This window comes from Mytilus edulis, chromosome 5, assembly GCF_963676685.1.
Source record: "Mytilus edulis chromosome 5, xbMytEdul2.2, whole genome shotgun sequence".
NCBI lineage: Eukaryota > Metazoa > Mollusca > Bivalvia > Mytilida > Mytilidae > Mytilus > Mytilus edulis.
The window spans coordinates 68,098,181-68,119,264 of record NC_092348.1 but is presented as its reverse complement, the minus strand read 5'-3'; the positions used below and the strand labels follow the sequence as shown (position 1 = coordinate 68,119,264).

The window sequence follows — 21,084 nt, the reverse complement described above, 5'->3', positions numbered from 1 at the left end:
AGGTGTGCAAATTTTTCAAGTGTGTCTTTGTGGTTAATCACCACTCTTTGTCACTGCTGTTTTTTTATTTCATTTTTTTCATCTCATCCGTTGTCATGTGTGTTTATGTTATGTTATAACTTTTGATGAACTTCTTTGTACCATTGTATATACATGGTGCTTGAGAAATAAAGAATCATGTTAATCTTGACTGCAAAACGACGTGTTTTTCCGAAACAGTCCTCACGAGACAAACTCCAACCGAACATGTCAAACTTTAAATAGCATTGGTATCTCCTGTTTCTCCCCATTGTTCTATGCCAAAAAGACTTGTACATTATCTTTATCTATTTCTATTTTCTCACTAGGGAAACGTTGCCCATATAAATTAATTAAAACAAGGAGTTTATATGCATATTATTTATTAAAACACTACTTTATTATTCAAAAATACTTTCCGAATATACTTAAGTAATAACACGTTTAAGAATAACAAGTCTTCAATCGATAATCAATAAAGAACATTCTGAAACAAAACAGTTTGAGTAAATTCTTATTGAATAAAGACAAGAAACGAAAAATGAATACCCACACAATTAACCAAAAGTTAATGTGGCCAGCCATGAAAAAATCTCTGAAACAAAACAACTCAATACAAGTCGATAGCACTTGCATGGAAATTAGCACTTTTGCTAATGTTCCACATTTATGAAAAAACACCCCAAGTTTCCTTAATTTCAAACAATGCTTTCGTCATCTGGACCTTTTCGGTATTTTGTTTTACTGTCCTGTTTGAGATTCCAAGGCATGTGTTCCTAAAAAAATAATCAAATGACATGCACTAGTAGTTGTTGTAAATTACTTTAATTTAGTATAGGCATTTTCTTTTTATTGGTTAAAGTTAAACTTCATTTAATTTATACTTAGTAGTAAATACAGATACATTGTATGCGTAATACGGTCAACGGAAATCGTTCATGATTATATCAATATGTGACAGTCTGACAGTGTATGACGTCACGTCGTCGATGCAAAGGCTTTATAAAACCTGGGTCTTAACCTGTATGACGTCATGTCACATAAAAACGTATTCGTGAGGTATATATAATAAAGTATATATGATATAGCCTTTTCAAAATCACACACCGTATCATCCCTCGTGTTGATACGGATGTGTTATTGAAAAAGCCATGTTATATTCCCTATATAGCATTGTTATTACGTAACTTTAAATTCGAGACACAAATAATGTGTACCCGTCACCTTATTCTTGATAGTGACAGAAAACGTAGTTTTTCCGTCAGTCTTACTAATCCCCCTGCTGGGGAGATTTTGTGTTAACACACAACTGTAGTGTAAACGAAGTCGGTATAACATGCCTGTGCGTAACGTATCAATTGAGATATAAAACGCCATACGATTAAGCAGAGGGTATGATACAGCCCAGAAGCATGTACTTCATTACAAGTATGAACTAACTTTAATGTTTTTGTTATCATTTTAAATTAAGAAATTTCTCATGCATGGCTCTTATTACTTGTCCATGCAGGTTTGGCTGTACTGTTGCTTTTTTTTTGTCTCACCAACTCTTCAACGTTTGTATAAGTATTTTTTACTTTCAGCAACGAAAATCACTAAAGTGACATAAATTGCCTAAATTATACTGTTAAATTGGTAACATTTATATGAAAAATTGGAAGTTGACTGTAAAAAATCTAAATAGTTTGATGTTTCCCATTTGTTGCATTTTCCATACAGAAAGATATCTATATGAAGTAGATTATCCAGTTTCGGAATTTTTCTTGATGGTATGTTCACTGAGGGAAAAAGTAAAATAATAGACAAAAATAGTGTTTCGTAATAGTTAAAAACGGTCAGGTCGTTGATGTAACCCACAATTAGAAACAGTAAAAAACGTCACTAAACCATAACTATTTTCACAGACCAATATGTTTCTGGACAACCTTCTAATCTTCGCGACAACTCATCATAGATACATAAAGTAACATTTTGTACAAAAGACTCATAATTGACGCTTGAACAAAAAAAGAAAAAAGGCAAAAATTAGTAAAAAGTTAAAGAGTATCTTTGACTAGAAAATTTGTTTGTTTTCCTAAAACACTTTTCCCAACCAAGTTAATTTTTTCATGAGTTATAAAACCAACAGTTACTATAAGTTTATAATTATGACCATATCAATGTGTAAATACTGTTTTTAAAGGCGAATCACGTTGTATAATCTTGTATGAACGGTTTGATAAAGTAACAATTTATGATTTGGTATTTTAAGTTAGTAGTTTAAACTTACCACTGAACCTATTTTTCTGTATTTCTTTAACTGTAAGAACTCTATTGGACCATCATCATCTTCATCCTTGAATCGAAAACAAAGCCTTGTTTTATTTATATTGTAATTTTTAAGACAATTTTGTTTTATACAATACATTGCTACAACATTGGATTAAATCCACTCACACATAATTTTGAAGAAAGTAAAAAAAAAATTGCCAACGAGTCTTCGTTAAAAAAAAACCTTATTTTCCTAAAATTAAGTAATATCTGACCTTTTTGCTTATAAATTCTTTTGTTTTTACCTAAGTGAAAATAAAGCAACATTTTTCCTATCGTCAATTTCCTATTTTGTGTTGCTAAGTTATCTACCGTATTTTTTTCTTATTTTTTATTTTTTGACGTAGCAGTGTCATTTTGTTTTTCGACTAATGATTTTGAATGTCATTTTGGTATTTTTTGCCTTTGCTTTCTTTTCCACTTTTTTTTATTATACACCCCTTCCTTTCAAGGATGCACACATTATTCCTCTTTTAAAACTATTCAACTCGGACGTTCTAATTAAAGTCCGATAGCATAGAGATTCTAAATAAAACGAAGACTCCTGCAGAAAGAAATTCGATTTTTGTAACCCGTCTTGAAATACAAAATTCACAAGACTCAATCGTTGTTTTTATAGTGTTAAATATGACTAAATAAAAACCTGATTTAACAAAGAAAATGCGGTTCAACAGCGATAATACGTTACATAATTACATAATGAAAACAAATTATGTGTTATGCGTAGAATACAAAATATATCAAGACAGTTTATGAAAACAACAAATTTCCAAAACAAAAACGTTTAAGATCAAGTTAACCGGAACTGAAAAATCAAGGTGAAATTATTATATTAAAGCAGACCAAAAAAAAATAACTTTGTTTAAAAAACTGATGAACTCAGAAAAAAACACCTAAAAGTAAACATAGATTGATGTTGTCTATTTTTTACTGAAAAGGGTGAAAATGATCCATAAAGTCGTCAATATATTTCTTTATGGTATGACCTCCAAAACATTCATATTAAACTATACATAATTTATACAATGTGTCATTATATTTACTTTATCATTAAGATTTTTTATTTCTTGCTTTCTATGCAAACCAGTTCAAATGAGCATAAACAATGAGTATAAAATACATACAAGCGAAATATATTATATACAAGTCACTGATAACCAAGTAAGTATCGACATGCTGATTTCCAGTAAACTGATTTAGTCATATAACAAGTTCGACCTTTCTTAAAAAGTACGGAGTACTTAACGGTATCATAACTCGCCAAGTACATACTGTTGATCTAATCTTGAATACCTATACTTTAATTTGATATCTTCCTCAGTCCAGGACAAGTTCGCAATTCTATATTTCATTCTAGCCAATCGACTTATAGCCACATCATACGACAATCATATGAGTACCGATATTTGTTAAGTAATAATTCTAAGATGGCATCAATATCAGATTAAACTACAAACATAGATGTATAGGTTTATACATCTATGCTACAAGCAAACACTCTTTCAATTTCTATAATTTGGTGCGGAAAATATACTGTACCTTACAGAACATCTTTTTTTTTGCTGAACTACTGACCTTTTTGTGATACATATATATATTATACTAAATCTTACTTATAACGTAATGTATTCCACATTTTCTATCATATTTCTGTATTTTATGGCATGATTTAGACTTTTAATGTTACATTTTAATCTTTGCTGTACCCCTTCACGTAAGATAAATGTTTTAGTTAAACGATGTATTCTTTATTTGATATTATGTTTAAATGAATAAAAAAAGGAGAAACTTCATGTTTGTATGATAGAACCAAAAGGAATATCCCCAAAACCTGTAATACACATTTTCATTTGTTAATATATACACCAAACACCGATACCTTTAACCTTAGTATAAAACATGATTATGATATAGCTAGTTGTATTAGGTCCGAAATTTAGTACACAAGTTAACTTAATGCAGAAATGATTTATAAGCATATTTACCTTTGATCATTCAACTAATCATTTCTAGTTCCCATGTGTTCAGAAAAAATATATAACCGAATTTAAAGGCTGAAAATTGGTTTTCCATTATTAAAAATATATACAATGAATACGATAAAATTCTATCCCTCACAAAATTAAACCCTGAAGGATTTTTGAATGTTTACTTTATTCCTCAAACTTTGCAGAAGATAAACATAAGAAAAGATAGTATAATTATTAAAAATGGGGAACAGTGTATCAAATGCCAAAAATGGTAAATTGTTAAACTGAATTAGATGCTGAAACAAACAGTTTGAATATATGTGAAAAAATTGTGTGCAAAATGAGCAATCCTTGAAGCTTTGTTATACATGCAATAGGCGTTTGAAGCATATATTATAATCTCTGGTTAGGGAATATATTAACGTGATGTGCGATGAATGGATTTTTATTTTTTGTTTAATGCTTACATTATCTACATCCTACATAGATAGAATAAATACAATATGATATATTTAAATGATTGTACAAAAAGCATTCAGAAAAAAATAATAAGCTTTGATATTTAGTCAGATAGTAAAATTCATTGTAATAACAATCAGTTAACGATGAAGTGTGCCATTTTATATGAACAGATTGACACAAATCTAAAAAAACTCGAAAAAAAGATTGACACAAATCTAAAAAAACTCGGAAAAAAAGACTGACAAAAAGGAAGGAAGTATAATACTGGAAAAAATACATCAACTAACGCGAATGTTTTGAAAATTCATTTTTGTTACGTCAATCAAAAGATTATTACAATGTACAAGATTATGAAATACATTATCATTAAAGTAAAAAGATATAAAGACTTACGTCCATATCATCGTCGTCAACAATTAATTCTCCTTCGTCTTCCTGTTTCATCATTTTGTCTTCCGGCATAAGTTCGTCCAGCCATTTTAATTCATTCTTTGAAAAAATTCTTTCCATTCCCTTTCTTACAAAACATGTACCCAAGACCATAACAGGAAAAACGATAGATATAGTTTTTACAGCTTTAATGGCCCATAGTATTCCCAAACATAAAATTTGAAAAAATGTAAACAGGTGAACTCGTTTTATCCTGACGTGTCGAAGGTACATATGGTCCGGTTGATATTTGGCAGGCATAAGCATTATCATCATACGGTCCATAAACTATAAAATAAAAGACTTGGATTAAGATGAGCAAGTTTTACTACCTCATTTCTTTTATTTCTAAATAATTCCATGAACTATTCCCGACATATTTTTCCCTATAAACTGGTTTTGAAAGATGCAAGGTTTATCTAAATAAGTGTTGTGAATGACACAAACGGTACTTTGAATTTCAACTCAATGTCTACAATGACAACAAAACCATAAAATTCGAGTATAAAAATCTACATATACTTTTTATACTCATAAATAATCTGTTGTGTTCAGTATCTTTAATGATAACATGTTAAAGATTTCCCAAGGAGATAGTTTCATTATTTGACAAGCACTATTTTTGCGATTTTTGTATAATAGTTACAACACGTATTCTCACATACCAAACCATTTTTTTATTCAACTATATTTGCTATTCTATAAATGTCTATGTGTATGACAGTTGAAATATTTGTTAAATTAAAAAGTATGCAAATAGAAAGTCGCAGTTAGCATTTTCTCACTGGTTATTGATAGATTCAAGTTGTTGTTGTTTTTTTAAACATACCTGCATTCCCCTGAGTGCCGACACTCCCATATAAAGAAATACACCATATAAAACAGGCATTGGTACGAGCTAGAATAAATCAATTATAAATTATTAAAAAATATTTATATCCATACTTGTTAAAAGGCAACATAAGGTGTAATACCACCAAATCATGGTACGTCACATCCGGTTGTATACGATAGTAGGTCGAACAAAATATTCCCTTGAATTTGACAGTTGTAGGTTATTAATCCTACATTTCATTGCAGTAAAAAAAAATCTGTGTCATAAACATATGTCTTGGGTATTTCAAAACACCATTACTTTTTATTTGGGATTTCTATAGAATATTTTGTAATCTTGAGGTTACATGATAACTAAACCTTGTACACAGATAGAATAAGGGGAGACATTTGATTGGTTAACTTCCAATGATGGTTATTTTCTTATAAACAATGAAATGTTATGTGAATTTTTTTCTATAGTATTGGACAGGATAAAACTTTACTCATGCCAAGCATTTCTTTATTTTAAACAAAGATAAATTCTGCACATTTTTTTGGAAAAGTGCAAATTAAACAAAGACTAATAGGGGAAAATCAATGGTGGTATAACACCTTAACAATTGTCTTGCAGCAGCTGAAAATTCTCACTTACTGAATGTGTATAAATGCTTTGTTACGTGTTACTGATGCAAAGTCATCTTGGGTGAAGGTAAAACAAGAATACTGACCATTTTTGATTGGCCCAATTTAACCTTGGTGACCTTCTTTATGAGTATGAGCATGCATCTGTTTAATTTATGGTTTTGCGACAATGCAGTGGTGTTACCCATCTGTATTAGCCTGAATACAAACATTGGTTATATACGAGAAATATGAGTTTAAATGCGCAACTTGATCTCGATATTTGTTTCTTCCATTTGATTCAATAACAATGTTGGTGGACTGAAAATTTCCCGGATATAGATGACATGGCAGTAAGTGTTTAAACCCTGGTTGTAATTACTTTGATATTGTGTCAGCAGTTAGCTGCAGGGACTATTGTTCAGTTTCGTAAAGGCTATACTCAGATAAAACAAAATGTTATCAATATTCATGACATAAAAGCTTTTTGTTCAATCAATAATTTGCAGAGCTGAAAAGTCCTCTTCCCTCATAAAAAGATTTTGTGAAGAAATGATTCATTTTAAACATATCACTTCACACCACTGGGTCGATGCCACTGCTGGTGGACGTTTCGTCGCCGAGGGTATCACCAGCCCTGTAGTCAACATTTCGGTGTTGACATGAATTCATATCAATAATGTGGTCATTTTTTATAACTTTTAAACTTTGATTTTTTTTGAAAACTAAGGATTTTCTTATCCCAGGTATAGATTACTTTAGCCGTATTTGGCACAACGTTTTGGAATTTTGGATCCTCAATGCTCTTTAATTTTGCACTTGTTTGGCTTTTAAATATTTTGATATGAGCGTCACTGATGAGTCTTACACACGTGTCTGGCGTACTAAATTATAATCCTGGTACCTTTGATAACTGTTTACCTTAAATTTTCTACCTACTTGTAAAATACTTGTCATAAAAACAGAACATCCATTTAGAATTGCAATAATCAAAGGTGTAAGGCGCTGTTCCCTGAAAGTAAAATAAACTGATCTACAGCTTCTTTACAAAATGAAATATATGACTTATACACATTTTAAGGTAAAAGTCTAAAAGAAGGACGAAAGATACCAGAGGGACAGTCAAACTCATAAATCGTAAATAAACTGAAACGCTAAGGCTAAAAATGAAAAAGACAGACAAACAATAGTACACATGACACAACATAGAAAACTAAAGAATAAACAACACAAACAAGACCTAAATTAATCTAAGGTCAACTTTACTTGAGGAGTTGAAACCTTAGTTTTTTTAATTTCTTAATTTAATAAAAGACAATTTGAGAAAGATTAATTGTAAATCAGGTCAGTGCCAAAGTACTGTAAGAAATGTTCAATCGAGAACACATAGTTAGATCTATGCGTCTAGAAATACTAGATATTATTCATATATATAAGTTTTCCACGTTTTATCAAATACTAGTATTTCAATTGAAATATAGCAAAAGCCAGTATGAACACTATGTATTCGTTTTAGATACATTATATATGTATGATTAACTTACCTACAACCAAGGAATACTGGTTTCTCACCGGGTGCAGTACATTCAGATTCCATTTTAAGACTGTTCACATGTGCCATTGATCGGACCGTAGCAGCAACATACCAAGGCAGACCAAAGAATGAGCACACCACAAGGCAAAACGTTGTTATTGTCAAATCTAAATGGTAACCACAACCTTTCTATAAATAAAAGAAATCGTTGTAAATTTTGCATGTTTATATCTGTATTAGTTTACTCCTCATGCCTACTGCAGACACCACAGCTGTAACATACTACCTTCCATATAGAAACAATCAATATTTCAAACGTATAAATTGTAATGAAAACACGTAACAAAAAAAAATAGATGGTTATTACATCAAGTTCTTCTTCTTCTTCTAGATATAACAAATGAAGTAACACACTGTTTGTGCAAAATTAGTTCGTTATGCTGCTTTTGGAACAAGTTTCTTTCGTACCAAACTAATCCCCCTTGATCAGACATATCATAAAATGACGTCACACACTATTTATGAACGATGCAGACAAGATCATGAAAAAGTCGAATGATATTCGGAGAAAACCAACATTTGTCATATTATCTAGATACGTTTATGTTTATTTTGACATATATAAGCAAAGTTTCTTATAGTTAAAAATGTTTTGCTGAAAATTAGGGAAATATTTTATGGTTAATGAGGGGTTTTCAATTCTATACACACTTTTTTAATTATTTAATGCAATTCTATGTTTCATGACTATGATACACAGAAAGTTGAGACAACTCAAACCCAGATGCGTTGTTAAAATGAAAAGTTAATGGAACAACAAAGAACAACTTTAAGCAAAGCTGTGATTCCTTGTTCGAGTATGACTATAATATTTTTAACGTGTGTTTTAGGTTTTTTGCTGAACATTTTGGCCACGAGCATCACTAAAGACGCTATATTTGTCGGAATGATCATCGGCATGGATGCAGTGACATTGGTACCGTTTAATGTAACAACACAGTCATTTGCTTGTGAGTTGTTCGGGGGGTATTTGCAACATCGTAGCTGTTGTGGTCCTTGTAATTTTATATTTTTGACAATTTTGTATTTTGGAATAGTATCTTCTATGATCATTATGTATGCCAAATATTTGAGAGCCGAGGATGTATAAAAACGAAACAGTTGAAGATTTTTGTGTTATTAAAATTTGTTGTTACAAAATGATAGAAATTATTATAAATTAAGGAATGTATCTCCCTCATGCAAAGCTCTGATTCCTTTCACGGATTTGGCTATACTTTTTGGACCTTTTGGATTATAGCTCTTCATCTTTTATATAAGCTTTGGATTTCAAATATTTTGGCCACGAGCATCACTGAAGAGACATGTATTGTCGAAATGCGCATCTGGTGCAAGAAAATTGGTACCGTTAATTTTATTGAAGACCTGTATGACAAAAACAGGACCCAAATCAATTTAAGGTCACCTTTTCTTGAGGAGTTGACACCTTAGTTTTTTTTATAATTTTTAAATTTAATAAAGGACAATTTGAGAAAGATTAGTTACAAATAATGTCAATGCAGTAGTACTGTAAAACAAATTCAAACGGGAACACACAATTAGATCTATGCATCGAGAAATACTAGATATTATTCATATTATATGTAAAGTAAACATAAGCATATTAGTAGACATATTAGAAAAATATATATGTATACATGATATTAAACATATTAGATATATGCAGCAATATTCTATGCGATTAATTCGATGACACTATGAAACATAATTATTACATACGTTCTAAAACGCCACACTTTTACTTACAATTATTTCAGCTTGAATATGAAATAATGGACCTATAATGTATAAAAGTAACCTAATCATTTAGTTCATATTTCTTTTATTTTAGTTTGTGTATTATTACCCAATGAAAGACATTGGTTATTGATCATCTGGCCTTGCAATGATAATACAGATGACACCTTTAAAGCAGTGAAATATAATGAAAATATTTGTTCCATCAATAAATGTGTTCAAAATTAGAAAAAAACCCAACACGAATTGAGAAATTTCACAATGATTAAAAGACTATCATAGATTGGGATATATGACCATTAAGTTTTAATTTTAAGTTAAAAAAATTTAAATCAGAGTAAGAAAATTTCTTTATTCTAGCTGACAATTATGTTGCCTTACCAAATTAGAATTAATATTTCATATCTACGGAAAATACTTAAATTTCTAAAACATACTACAAAACGTTGTGATTGGTTTAAAACGTCATAAACCATGGAAAATTACCCAATGATGTAACATTGTTTTCATTTTTGGTGAACTGGGGTACAAGGAGTAATATTAACCATGGATCATTAATTGCTCCAAGAGTAAGAACGAAATGAATGGAATATGGTTGAACAAAATAATGCTACTCAAGTTCAAACAATAAAGAATATTATCTAACCTAGCATGGAATCTTACCTTAAGTTTGTTTTCTTTTCTATTAATGATGACAGCTGTTATTTGTTGGTCCATAAAGATCAGAATCACAGCCACTAACGCTGGCAAAGCTGTAGCTATCCACACCCACCATGGGTTGTGGGCACTGTATGGACTTATGAACCATGGTCTATCTGGCCGGGAAGGCTGCAGAAAATTAAAATCCTTTTTTGTATTAAGGAAGATTGAGGTCTAGGTTTAAAACGACAGAATTTGATAAACTTGAGGTTTTCTTTTAAAACAAAACAAAATAAATTTATATATTTAGAGAAATATTTTAGTGTGCTTATCTTATATATCTTGCGTTATTATGTCAAGTAAAAAACAATGAATCAATCTAAAATACTATGTTATCATAAAGATCTAGACCGATTGTTTACTGCTACTCCACAATCCAAGATGACAGAAGACATCTTTTCTACCTTTAAATTGTAACAACAGTAAGTTGATATAGATAGATTTATTTTTCTGGAAGAAGAATATGCTCTGAGCATATCACAATAGATCTGAAATCGTTTTTTACTGACAAGTTTAAACAAACCTGAATTGTATTTGGTACCATTAGCTTTGGAGTTGGAACACCAAGAAGTACATCAAGTAAAACCATTGAACAAATAGATATGAAAACTGCAAAATCTCCAATTGTTTGACGTACCTGAAATCAAATCAGCTTAAATTTTATATTGAAAGTTATTTAAAATACTCGAAGTAAATAACTACAGATATCTCGTTTAGAATGAAAACATTAATAATCTCCTTTATGCTTCTTTTATTGGTTAGATATTTGAAACGGATTCAAGACTTTGGGACATCGGTTAACTATTGTTGTCTCTTATAATTCTGATGTCTATGATGAGCCTTTTTTTAAACGATTCAAACAATAACTATGTACAAAGTCTAGAAATAAAATGTCAAACAATTAAATAAATTAAAACCACGAAACATTTACTTGCACAATATAGGTTAATCACAGTCATTTTCAGAAATAAGATTTACAATCTGTATTCTGCATTTTTAAATAAATAAATGAAAGAGTAAGAGTTCAGAGTCTGTATTGAAATGATTTATTATTGATTTTTTGGTAATAAATGCAATTAATAAAGATTGACAAATACAATATGATGGAAATGCACTAAGAAAACCCAGGATATTTAAATCATTAATCAAAAAGTTCAATTGTTTATGGCTGTATGTGGTAAAATTAATTTGAAGATTTAAAGTTATCTCTCTTTGATTAAAGTATATTCAGTGTACACTGTAAACTGACTATGACTAAATAAGGTAATTCACACATTTAGTTTTATTATCTTTTTTTTTTATCAAAGGCGATTATTTGCAGGTTTTCTAACTTTATTGCCTATTACCTAATTTGTGGTTTGACTTTAATTCAATAAAATTTCATTGGTCCATATTCTTATTACAACAGGCTATCATTTATACTTGGTATTATTTTTAATTATGGAATTTGCCTAATTTCCTGTTCTTGAAATTTTTAATAAGTTCCATGTTTACTTGATATTATAATGTTTTGAGCGGTTCATAACACTTTCCATACAATGTATTTTGTATAGATAGAGATGTGCACGGCACAGTACATTCTATTGAAAATGTACTTAGTCTACCTTCTTTGAAATAGAAAGTGTTGTGAACAGCACAGAACATTTAAGTACATAAGAAACATAGAATTTATTAAAAATATCAATCACAAAATATTACGCAAATTCCATTTTTTTCAATTCAAAATAATTCCATGTTAAAAAAATAGCTTGTTTTACATTTAATCGAAGGCATTTAAACGTATCTTTGTAAACAAATCTGTATAATCCTAGACACTGGCTTAGACGTTTCGATTATTTTATCAAACAAGAGAAAATATGTCTCTTAATATGATTTAAGCATAATGCTTTCATTATATTTGACTCAACTTTACGTTTTTTTGGTCTATTCTCTCTCTACAACTTTGCAATACTTGATTATGATTTGAAACTGTTTTGTTTCCAGTGCCAGTGGCGAATAATCTGAGTATTATATAGACGGAATATGCGTCTGGTATGTCAAAAACTTAACCCTGGTATCTTGAATGACTTTAGTAAACATAAAGTTAAAAGAACTCACAACTGTTGGGAAGAATGTACTTTTCTTCATGTTCACCAATGCCCATGCAACACCGAATGTTCCAACACCAATAATAAACGACAAGAAAAATACATTGTCATGATAGACTGTAGTACCACAGCCAGAACCTTCCAGAACACCTCCTAGTCTGGCACAGTCTTCTCTTTGTACGTTGGTCCAGTTTGTAATTGTATCCGTGGTTGAATTGAAGGCATAAGTAGTCAATGGCACCGTGGTCATATTATAGACACTTGATTGATTATTTGGGACACAGAAACATGTATAATCCAATGGAATTTCTGGATGGGTATTAAACGGATGTGTGTCAGCTATTGAGAATATTTTCTTGAAGGATTCCACTATGAAAATAATTGCAATTAGGCAAGCAAAACTTTCCTCTGTGAATCTTGTTATGTAACGGACTAATGCACTTAAGTCAAATGCAACAATGATCAGTAAAAACAAAGCTGACCACAGTCCTACCAGACATCGAAATGGTAGAAAGTCCCAGTCACTGTCTCTAAAAGAAAAGACGATGTAAAAGAAAAACACATCTGGATAATTATTTTCAAATAGTTTTTTACATTGTCATTTTAGATAGTTGATGAGGAGCATTATTAATCTTAATTCAGAATCCCAGATCTTGACGAATGGGAAACTGTTGGAATGGCACTTATCCTTAACGGAAATAAATCTGTCAAGATAATAATGTTTTGGATAAGTTGAGATAGTATTTTGAAAAGACACATTTTGTAATACAAAACGACCAGTAAGGGCAAGATTCTTAAAAAAGCTTATACTGTAAGTAAATAATTCGTTCGCTTTATTGTAATCATAACTTATATATGAAACCAATGCGTTTCTAATATGCAATCGCATTCGTAAGTCTTTCAAAAAGTTAAAATAAAATTCGAGACAAGATTTGAAATATTAAGATTCTGCATACCGACACATTGTGTACAATATAATTTCCAACACAAGTACAGGTCCGGTACTACCCATTATAATCAATGGCTGTCCACCAAACAATGCAAAAACCAGATTCACAAATGCAACAGCTACAATACATTCCATTGTTCCCTGTAAACGAAATAAATAATAGATAATCTGAGGGAAAATGATATATCAAACCATTGTACGAATTTTTCGTATATGTCTATTTATAAAAAAAAGGCAACAGTAGTATAAAGTCATAAATCCGGGTATAAACTAAAACCGAGGGAAACTTTACAATTGTCAGTCATCTTTCAGACTCACTGAATGAATAAACTGAATATGGGTTAAAAGTCGATCAAACAGCAATTCAAAGATTATGCCGAAAGTGTGATAGAACCTTATTTTTCTGTTAAACTGTTTTGCTGAATCTTTTGCTGAAGGGGGGGGGGAGAATTTATATACTCTTACTTTTCAATTTTGTAAAATATATTTTTTTTTTTTTTTTTTTTTTTGTGATTTATTAAACCGTTTCTTCTTTTTTTACATTAGTTTGCTTTATAAGTGTCACGTACCATGTAGTGTTGTGTTGATTGTCCTAGTAAAGCTCCAAATGTAATGTTAGGTGTTAGTGTGGCTAGATACATAAAAAGAACAGCACCGAGACACTGTATGTGAAAACCATCTTTGAAGTCACTGATGTAGAATGGAACCTTTCGTTTTATGTCTTCAATCAGACCACCAAATAATCTGTACAAATGTAAAATAAGAATCTGAATATAATTTTGTGATATAATTAACCTTTGAAAAATAACCTTACTTTTCACTAGAATATCTAAACTAGTTTTTAATAAAAATAATAAAGTAACACATATAGTGTTACAGCAGATTTCAGTGAGTATGAAGCTTAGGGTAATATCTTTGGTTAGCTTGCTTGTTAGCTGAACCGTGAAGTCATTGTTAGGTTAGGTAAACTACCCTCCTGTAATAATAGACTAGCCCAACAGATAACCAATCTATCTCTCTGTAGGACTAAGCTACTTTAAAAGGAGGGTAGTATACCTTACCTAACAATGACTTCACGGTTCAGCTAACAAGCAAGCTAACCAAAGATATTACCCTTAGCTACATACTGACTGAAATCTGCTCTAATTCTTTGAGAACAGTTTGGTCTACTCTGTCTCTTTAATATTGTAAATTGCAATTTGGAATCTTACTTTTTATTCATTTATCAAAAAAAACAAAAACAAAGGGACCAACCACAAAAATATAAAATTTAAAGATCTTTAACAAATTCTAGATAAGAACACTTTACAAATATTATCTACCTTCCAGTGCGTACTAGTGTAGGATCACTGTGTTCCTCTTCAGCGATTGATTCAAACCGCCTTCGTCCCTCCTGTGTGATAGAGGGAACTTTATAAGATAAGAGCAGTGACATTGATAACAAAATATTCAGGGAACTAGAAAAAAAAGTTTAACCCTAATACAATCACAGATTAAAACAGTTTCTGATAATTTAATTATCACAAAAATAATATGCAGCATAGAAGAAGTTATATTTCTTTTCATTTGTATATACTTGAGAAAGAAATTATTATAATAAAAATAATTTATAAATTACAGACCTGAGATGGTACTTTCGTCGGCGGTTCTAAACGTATTTCTGGATCCCATTGGCCAGGAGGAAGAACTGTTGTTTGATCTAGAAATTCGTCAAATCCGTGCATTATATCTTCCCTTGATTTTGCTTTGTATGCAACCTCACTGAAAATCTGCAGATTGATACAAAAATTCAATGTTTAACTTACAAGAGATCTCTTAGTTTTTTAATCTTCAAATGATTTTGATATTTTACTGATTCTAACCGTTGACGATACATATTTTTCAAATTAGTTGATATTGAATTCGAGCAAGGTTTCAGTAACTGAGAGTGCTCTTAGATCGGGATTGTTGGTCTTTTGTTTTTTATGTTTGTTTTTGAGTATTTGTGCTTTGTGTGCAGATCTAATGAGTCAAATCATTTCCGTTTATACTAATACAGCTGGTTTTTTAGACCGTTGATTTTTTTCTTTTGCATTGCTCAACATTTTGTCATTTCGGGAATTTTTTATAACTGACTTTACGGTATGGGTAAAACTTCTGATTGAGGGACGTACCAGTGACACAAAGTTGCCTAAATCAACTTTTTAAAACATTTCCATTTGACCAGCTCCATTTTGCATCGAAAACAAACTTTAATATATAACTGCACAAGTCAAACTTTTAATGACATTTATCTTTCTTACCAATAGAAAAGATACTAATTCGGATTCGGATATCAATTTGTCCTATCATTCAGTTTTTAGTTAAGTTTTGTTTGAAGTGGGGATGGCACGGATAAGCTCTTTTTCCAATCTCGCTTTTTTTGTAATATTTTCCCACTTCCCACTTTTTCTCTTCTTTTTTCCCAGATTCAACTTGTTTACCCGCTTTATCCCAGATACCAAAAAAACGTGGCATACCGGTTTTGTTCTCGAAGAGGTTTATTTTTCAATGCATTTTGTTTCAACCTGAATGTGATTCAAATGTTCCCTATTTGCAAAGAGATGTCCTAACTATTAATCTTCTGTGATTTACAATTCCCTATTGCTCCATTGCTTTTCTTTTCGCTTCTCTTTATTTATTGCATACTCATTACCTTTTAGTTCCGGTTGACTACTTTCAATAAATGTTTGAAGCTGACAATGTGTCCTGTGCTGTCTGTCGTTAATGAAGATGTTCGTTTGTATTCTTCGGTTTTCATGCTGTATTGACTATTATATTATTCATTTGTGCGTTTCTCTATTTTGCATGTTCTCGGATGTGTTATCCTTTATTTCTGCCGCATAGCATTGTCATTTTAGCAATGTTTTAACATTGCAATATAAGCGGGAGGTTTGGCTTGTCTTAAAACCAGGTTCAACCCACTATTTTTTCTTAAAATGTCCTGTACCATTTCAGGAATATTTAAGCTGTTATCAAATAGTACTTTTCTATGTATGTTCGCGTCTGTTTTTGTTGCACTTCAGTGTTTCTGTTGTTTCTGTTTTCCTCTTATAGTTGATGTGTTTCCCTCAGTTTAAGTTTATAACCCAATTTCTTTCAATCATTTTAAGTATTTTGAATAGTGGTATACTACTGTTGCTTTTATTGTAAATAACTGTAAATATTAGGTAATATGAAAACATTAACAATCAAAATCTTTCATTTTCTTACCACATCAACCATCATATTTGACATTGCTCTTCCAATTGCAAAAATGTGACCTGGTTCCCCGACTGGACTAAGATGAAGGAAAATAAATCGCGTTGGTAATGGTACTTCTGTCAAATCACCAATAGCTCGGGGTTTATCTAATCGAATGAAAGCTGTGATTGGTTCCTTCAAATCTTCTATTTCACCAACCCATACATTAGCGACTTGTGCTCCTTCAGGAATCTTTTTCATAAAAGGCTTATTAAGCTGAAGAGAGAATAAAAAGTTTGATCATAAATTCTGACTGACAGCATAACAAAAACGTCGACAATTAAAAGTTTCCAAGATACTAGTGATCATTAAAAAGTAAAATCACAAAAATACCGAACTTAGAGGAAAATCTAATCGGAAAGTAATGTTTTGTCAAACGTGGCTGGTATTTATTTGTTCATTTTTTCTCTGCAAAACTGACTAGTTTCTAATATACCGTACAAATCTAAATATACGTGCTTCATGTTGTTAGAAAAATTCTATTTGAGCAATGTTTCTGTGTCATATTTTGATTCAAAGAATTCCTAGAAAAAGAAATAATTATAATATAATAGAAAAACAAATTTTGCTTCCATCTAAGAATGAAAATACTTACCTTGATAAGAGGCGATGATTCCGGAAGATGTCCGTTTGTTTCACCTCTTCCTTCCGCGTGTTGTCTTGCTTTCATTTTAGCAAAATCCGCCGCACTGCTGGCTAAAAAATACACATAAATATGCAAAGACTTGTCTACTATTATAAACAACATCGATTTAGTTCATACAAAATATATAATCTTTATCTAAATATTTCAGTATAGTTAATACAATCCATTATTTTTTGCAAGTTGTTTATTTATCAAATCATTTGGCAAAATCAAAAGCACCAACACAGCTAACGAATGGAAAAAAACTGTGATTCATGCATTTCTGCATGTAGAAATAATGGATTAAAACTGGTTTTTTTTTAGCTAGATAGACCTCTCACTTGCATGACAGTCGCGCATTGAATTACAATATATTGACAACAATGTGTAAGCTAAAACAAACCAAAAACATAGGTAAAAACATCAAAAATTATGATGAACGTAAACCCTTAAATTACCGGGTCCCTATAATGACTTGGGACAGGCAAATATATAATGTGTCGGGATTAACAAATAAACTCATCATAGATACCAGGATTGAAATTGTATTTACTTTATCGAAAATGATATGGATTTCTAAAAAAAGATCAAAAGATGTCATGCCTTACTTTTTGGCATGCTGCATTGCGTGATTATACTGCCTCCAGAATCAGCTGTTGAGATACGTCTTCGTTTTAAATGAGGATGTACATGACGCGCTAACAACGATGATCTAATTAGAGATTTGGTATTTTCTGTTATAGTTTTGTTCTTTGATAGTTCTTCGATGATAAGATCTGAAAATTTGAAAAATATATTAGTTTAAATATGTCTTGGTATATTGAGGTAAACAATGAAAACGAAACTTTATAACTTTCATGCGTCCGACGCAGTTATCTGTGTTTATCAGGAGCACTCAAAACCTAACTTTGAAAGTCAATGATGTAAAAGAACCGAAACAATTAAACAGCGATATGACAAAAAGGAATATACAAATAATTGCTAAACCCATCTAAGGTAAAATTTGCTTGAGGAAGTTGAAACCGGCTAATTGTTTTAATAATCTATAAAACAAACGAGAACATTTACCAATCATCGATACAAAAGATTTTTTTCGGGAGGAACATTTAATTCAATTCAAATTTGGAAGTATGCGAACTTTGTGCACTAAAACAATCCATGAACAACTGTTGCTGAGCGGCGTCCTTTTGTTTGGGCTTGATATATAACTATAGGTCGTCCAGAATGATTGGAGAACTTAGACAAAATACATTTGTGCAAGTATCCAGAGTCTATTCGTACTTTACAATAAAACTCTTGATGTGGGGTGTCCTTTAATTGGGTTAAATGTTTCAATAAGCAAGAACATCCGTTCTGATTTTAAATCTAAGATCCATAGTGAAATTGAAGCTCATAAAAATATATTAACAAAAAAAGAACCCGAACTTTAGAGTAAGTACAAAAATCTGGAAGTTATTAAAACCTGACAAAACCAGTAACGCTGAACTGTATCAACCAACGTATCACATTCTTACTCACTCGATAAGTTTAATCAAAAGATTACACTGTCAGAACAACCAGCGCTCCTTCATATGATTCTCAGCATGTGCAATATTTCAGTGCTATGTATCATTGTAAACATTTATGTAACGTCTTACCAGCTAACTGAGGAATGTTTGTGACATCTGCATCTAGTACCAAGGCTCCTCCGAACATTTGTGTTCTTAACTCCAATACATTATGTAGTGTTACAGAAGCCACGTGTGGTTTTGACCAACGTTTGCCATTCTCCTCGACATCCTCTTCGTATTTTACCCATCTGAAATAGCAAATACATAAATAGAATACAAAACAAAATTACTAGGACTTTCCTCTAATTAAAACCGATATCCTAGCAGCATGTGTTATAAAATTAGTGTAACCTTAAACGAACAATTCAAGGAATCCTGTTAGAGCGAAGTTTGTGTAAATATTTATATATTTATATATCATCGACCAAGTAATAAAAAACCTTTTCAACTTAAGTCTAATAATCGCAAAATAATTTCCCAGAAAATGGTCATAGCTGGAGCACGCACTGTAGTGGTAACAGGCTTCATAGCTGGAGCACGCACTGTAGCGGTAACAGGCTTCATATCTGGAGCACGCACTGTAGCGGTAACAGGCTTAGATTGAAAGCAAGTTATTCTTTACAGCCTTCACATATATGTCAAATGGGTGTATCATGGTCTTTTATCCATGTAAAATGCAAGTGTATAGAAATTGAACATAGGCAATATGTTTGTACTATTTTTGTACTAGATTTATGCGACGGGGGTGGTTCTATTGTAAGTTAAAATGTTTTTAGTGTTATTCCTTTATTTTATGTACTACCTGGCAGATTCTCGCCAAATAACTTCTTCGTCTTTTTTTGTTAAAGTGTCTAACTGACAGAAAACAACGTGTGTTTCGTCATCATTTTTTGTGAGTAGACCCTGGATAAACTCGGTAACTGCTAAACTACCTGAAAAAAAATAAAAAATTACATTGTTTAACATTTATATATAATTGCCATACTGCTGGAGCAGATTGGAATTAATATTGCATATTTTGCTATTAGATAAGTGAAGAAGGTAGAAAGGAGCTATCAAAAAACTAGTCGAAGAAAAACGGACAAAATCATTGTAAAAAATGACGAAAAAAAACCTCCAGACAAAACCATTGTAGTAATTGACGAAACAAAACCTACACAATACCATTGTAAAAAATGACGAAAAAAAACACCAGACAAAACCATTGTAAAAAAATAACGGATAAAAAAACAGACAAAACCATTGTAAAAAAGGACAAAAAACAGCAGACACAACCATTGAAAAAAAAACGTCGAAAAAAAAACAACATCATTGAAAAAAAACCAGATAATATAATGCAACAAAACGTCGAAATAACCACACATAATCATTGTAAAAACGTCGAAAAAATACACATACAATACCATGGCCAAAAGAAAACCAAGAAGAACAGATTATTCCATTGTCAAAAGAAAACGATGAAAAGACATACAACAGGCCACACAGCATATTTCGGTTTTCTTAACAAATGAAAAGACTTATCTACTGAAACTTGAAACTGCAAATACATCAACAAATAAAATAAAAAGTATTTTTAACAGTACTGAAAATTAAAGCAAAAAAAAAATACCAACATCATTTAAACAAATTAAGGGGTTTGTTCACTATTAAAGAGACCCAATTTACAACCACATTTTTAAGTTGCTAGATATAAACTAATCATCTGAGACATTGATCTATTTTATGCTGGAACAGATCATCTGCTGACAATATAAGATAAAAGGTTTTGAATATGTAACACGTCACATGTTTATCTTGACAACTCTTACATAAGAGTTACCGTACATCGATTGTGGATTTGTTTTCAATGATAAATAAAATCCGATGACCTGAATTGTATACAGAATGAGGTCAATGAAATTTTAAGTAACAACCAAAACTCGCATTCCTATACGGACAATCTTTGAATACCATGAA

The 21,084-nt window shown here is 31.1% G+C and overlaps 1 protein-coding gene across 3 annotated transcripts in view; it reads right to left on the bottom strand.

The window, feature by feature from the left end:
* Nucleotides 1-384: 384 nt before the first annotated feature.
* The window catches only part of LOC139524336 (electroneutral sodium bicarbonate exchanger 1-like), a 48,450-nt gene continuing 27,750 nt past the window's right edge, over nucleotides 385-21,084 (bottom strand). For 2 of the 3 annotated variants that reach the window (XM_071319098.1, XM_071319097.1), the window contains exons 3-20: nucleotides 19,931-20,060; nucleotides 19,216-19,376; nucleotides 18,187-18,354; nucleotides 17,549-17,649; nucleotides 16,924-17,169; nucleotides 15,315-15,461; nucleotides 15,015-15,085; nucleotides 14,262-14,436; nucleotides 13,700-13,833; nucleotides 12,754-13,273; nucleotides 11,180-11,293; nucleotides 10,621-10,785; nucleotides 8,171-8,349; nucleotides 7,566-7,638; nucleotides 6,019-6,087; nucleotides 5,154-5,477; nucleotides 2,288-2,353; nucleotides 585-794 (exon numbers count right to left, since the gene is read on the bottom strand). In XM_071319098.1, coding sequence (XP_071175199.1) covers nucleotides 717-794; nucleotides 2,288-2,353; nucleotides 5,154-5,477; nucleotides 6,019-6,087; nucleotides 7,566-7,638; nucleotides 8,171-8,349; nucleotides 10,621-10,785; nucleotides 11,180-11,293; nucleotides 12,754-13,273; nucleotides 13,700-13,833; nucleotides 14,262-14,436; nucleotides 15,015-15,085; nucleotides 15,315-15,461; nucleotides 16,924-17,169; nucleotides 17,549-17,649; nucleotides 18,187-18,354; nucleotides 19,216-19,376; nucleotides 19,931-20,060 — 2,921 coding nt within the window. In that variant the 3' untranslated portion in view covers nucleotides 585-716. Of the gene's footprint in view, nucleotides 795-2,287; nucleotides 2,354-5,153; nucleotides 5,478-6,018; nucleotides 6,088-7,565; nucleotides 7,639-8,170; nucleotides 8,350-10,620; nucleotides 10,786-11,179; nucleotides 11,294-12,753; nucleotides 13,274-13,699; nucleotides 13,834-14,261; nucleotides 14,437-15,014; nucleotides 15,086-15,314; nucleotides 15,462-16,923; nucleotides 17,170-17,548; nucleotides 17,650-18,186; nucleotides 18,355-19,215; nucleotides 19,377-19,930; nucleotides 20,061-21,084 lie in introns of all 3 variants that reach the window. The other variant, XM_071319096.1, reaches the window with a different exon arrangement.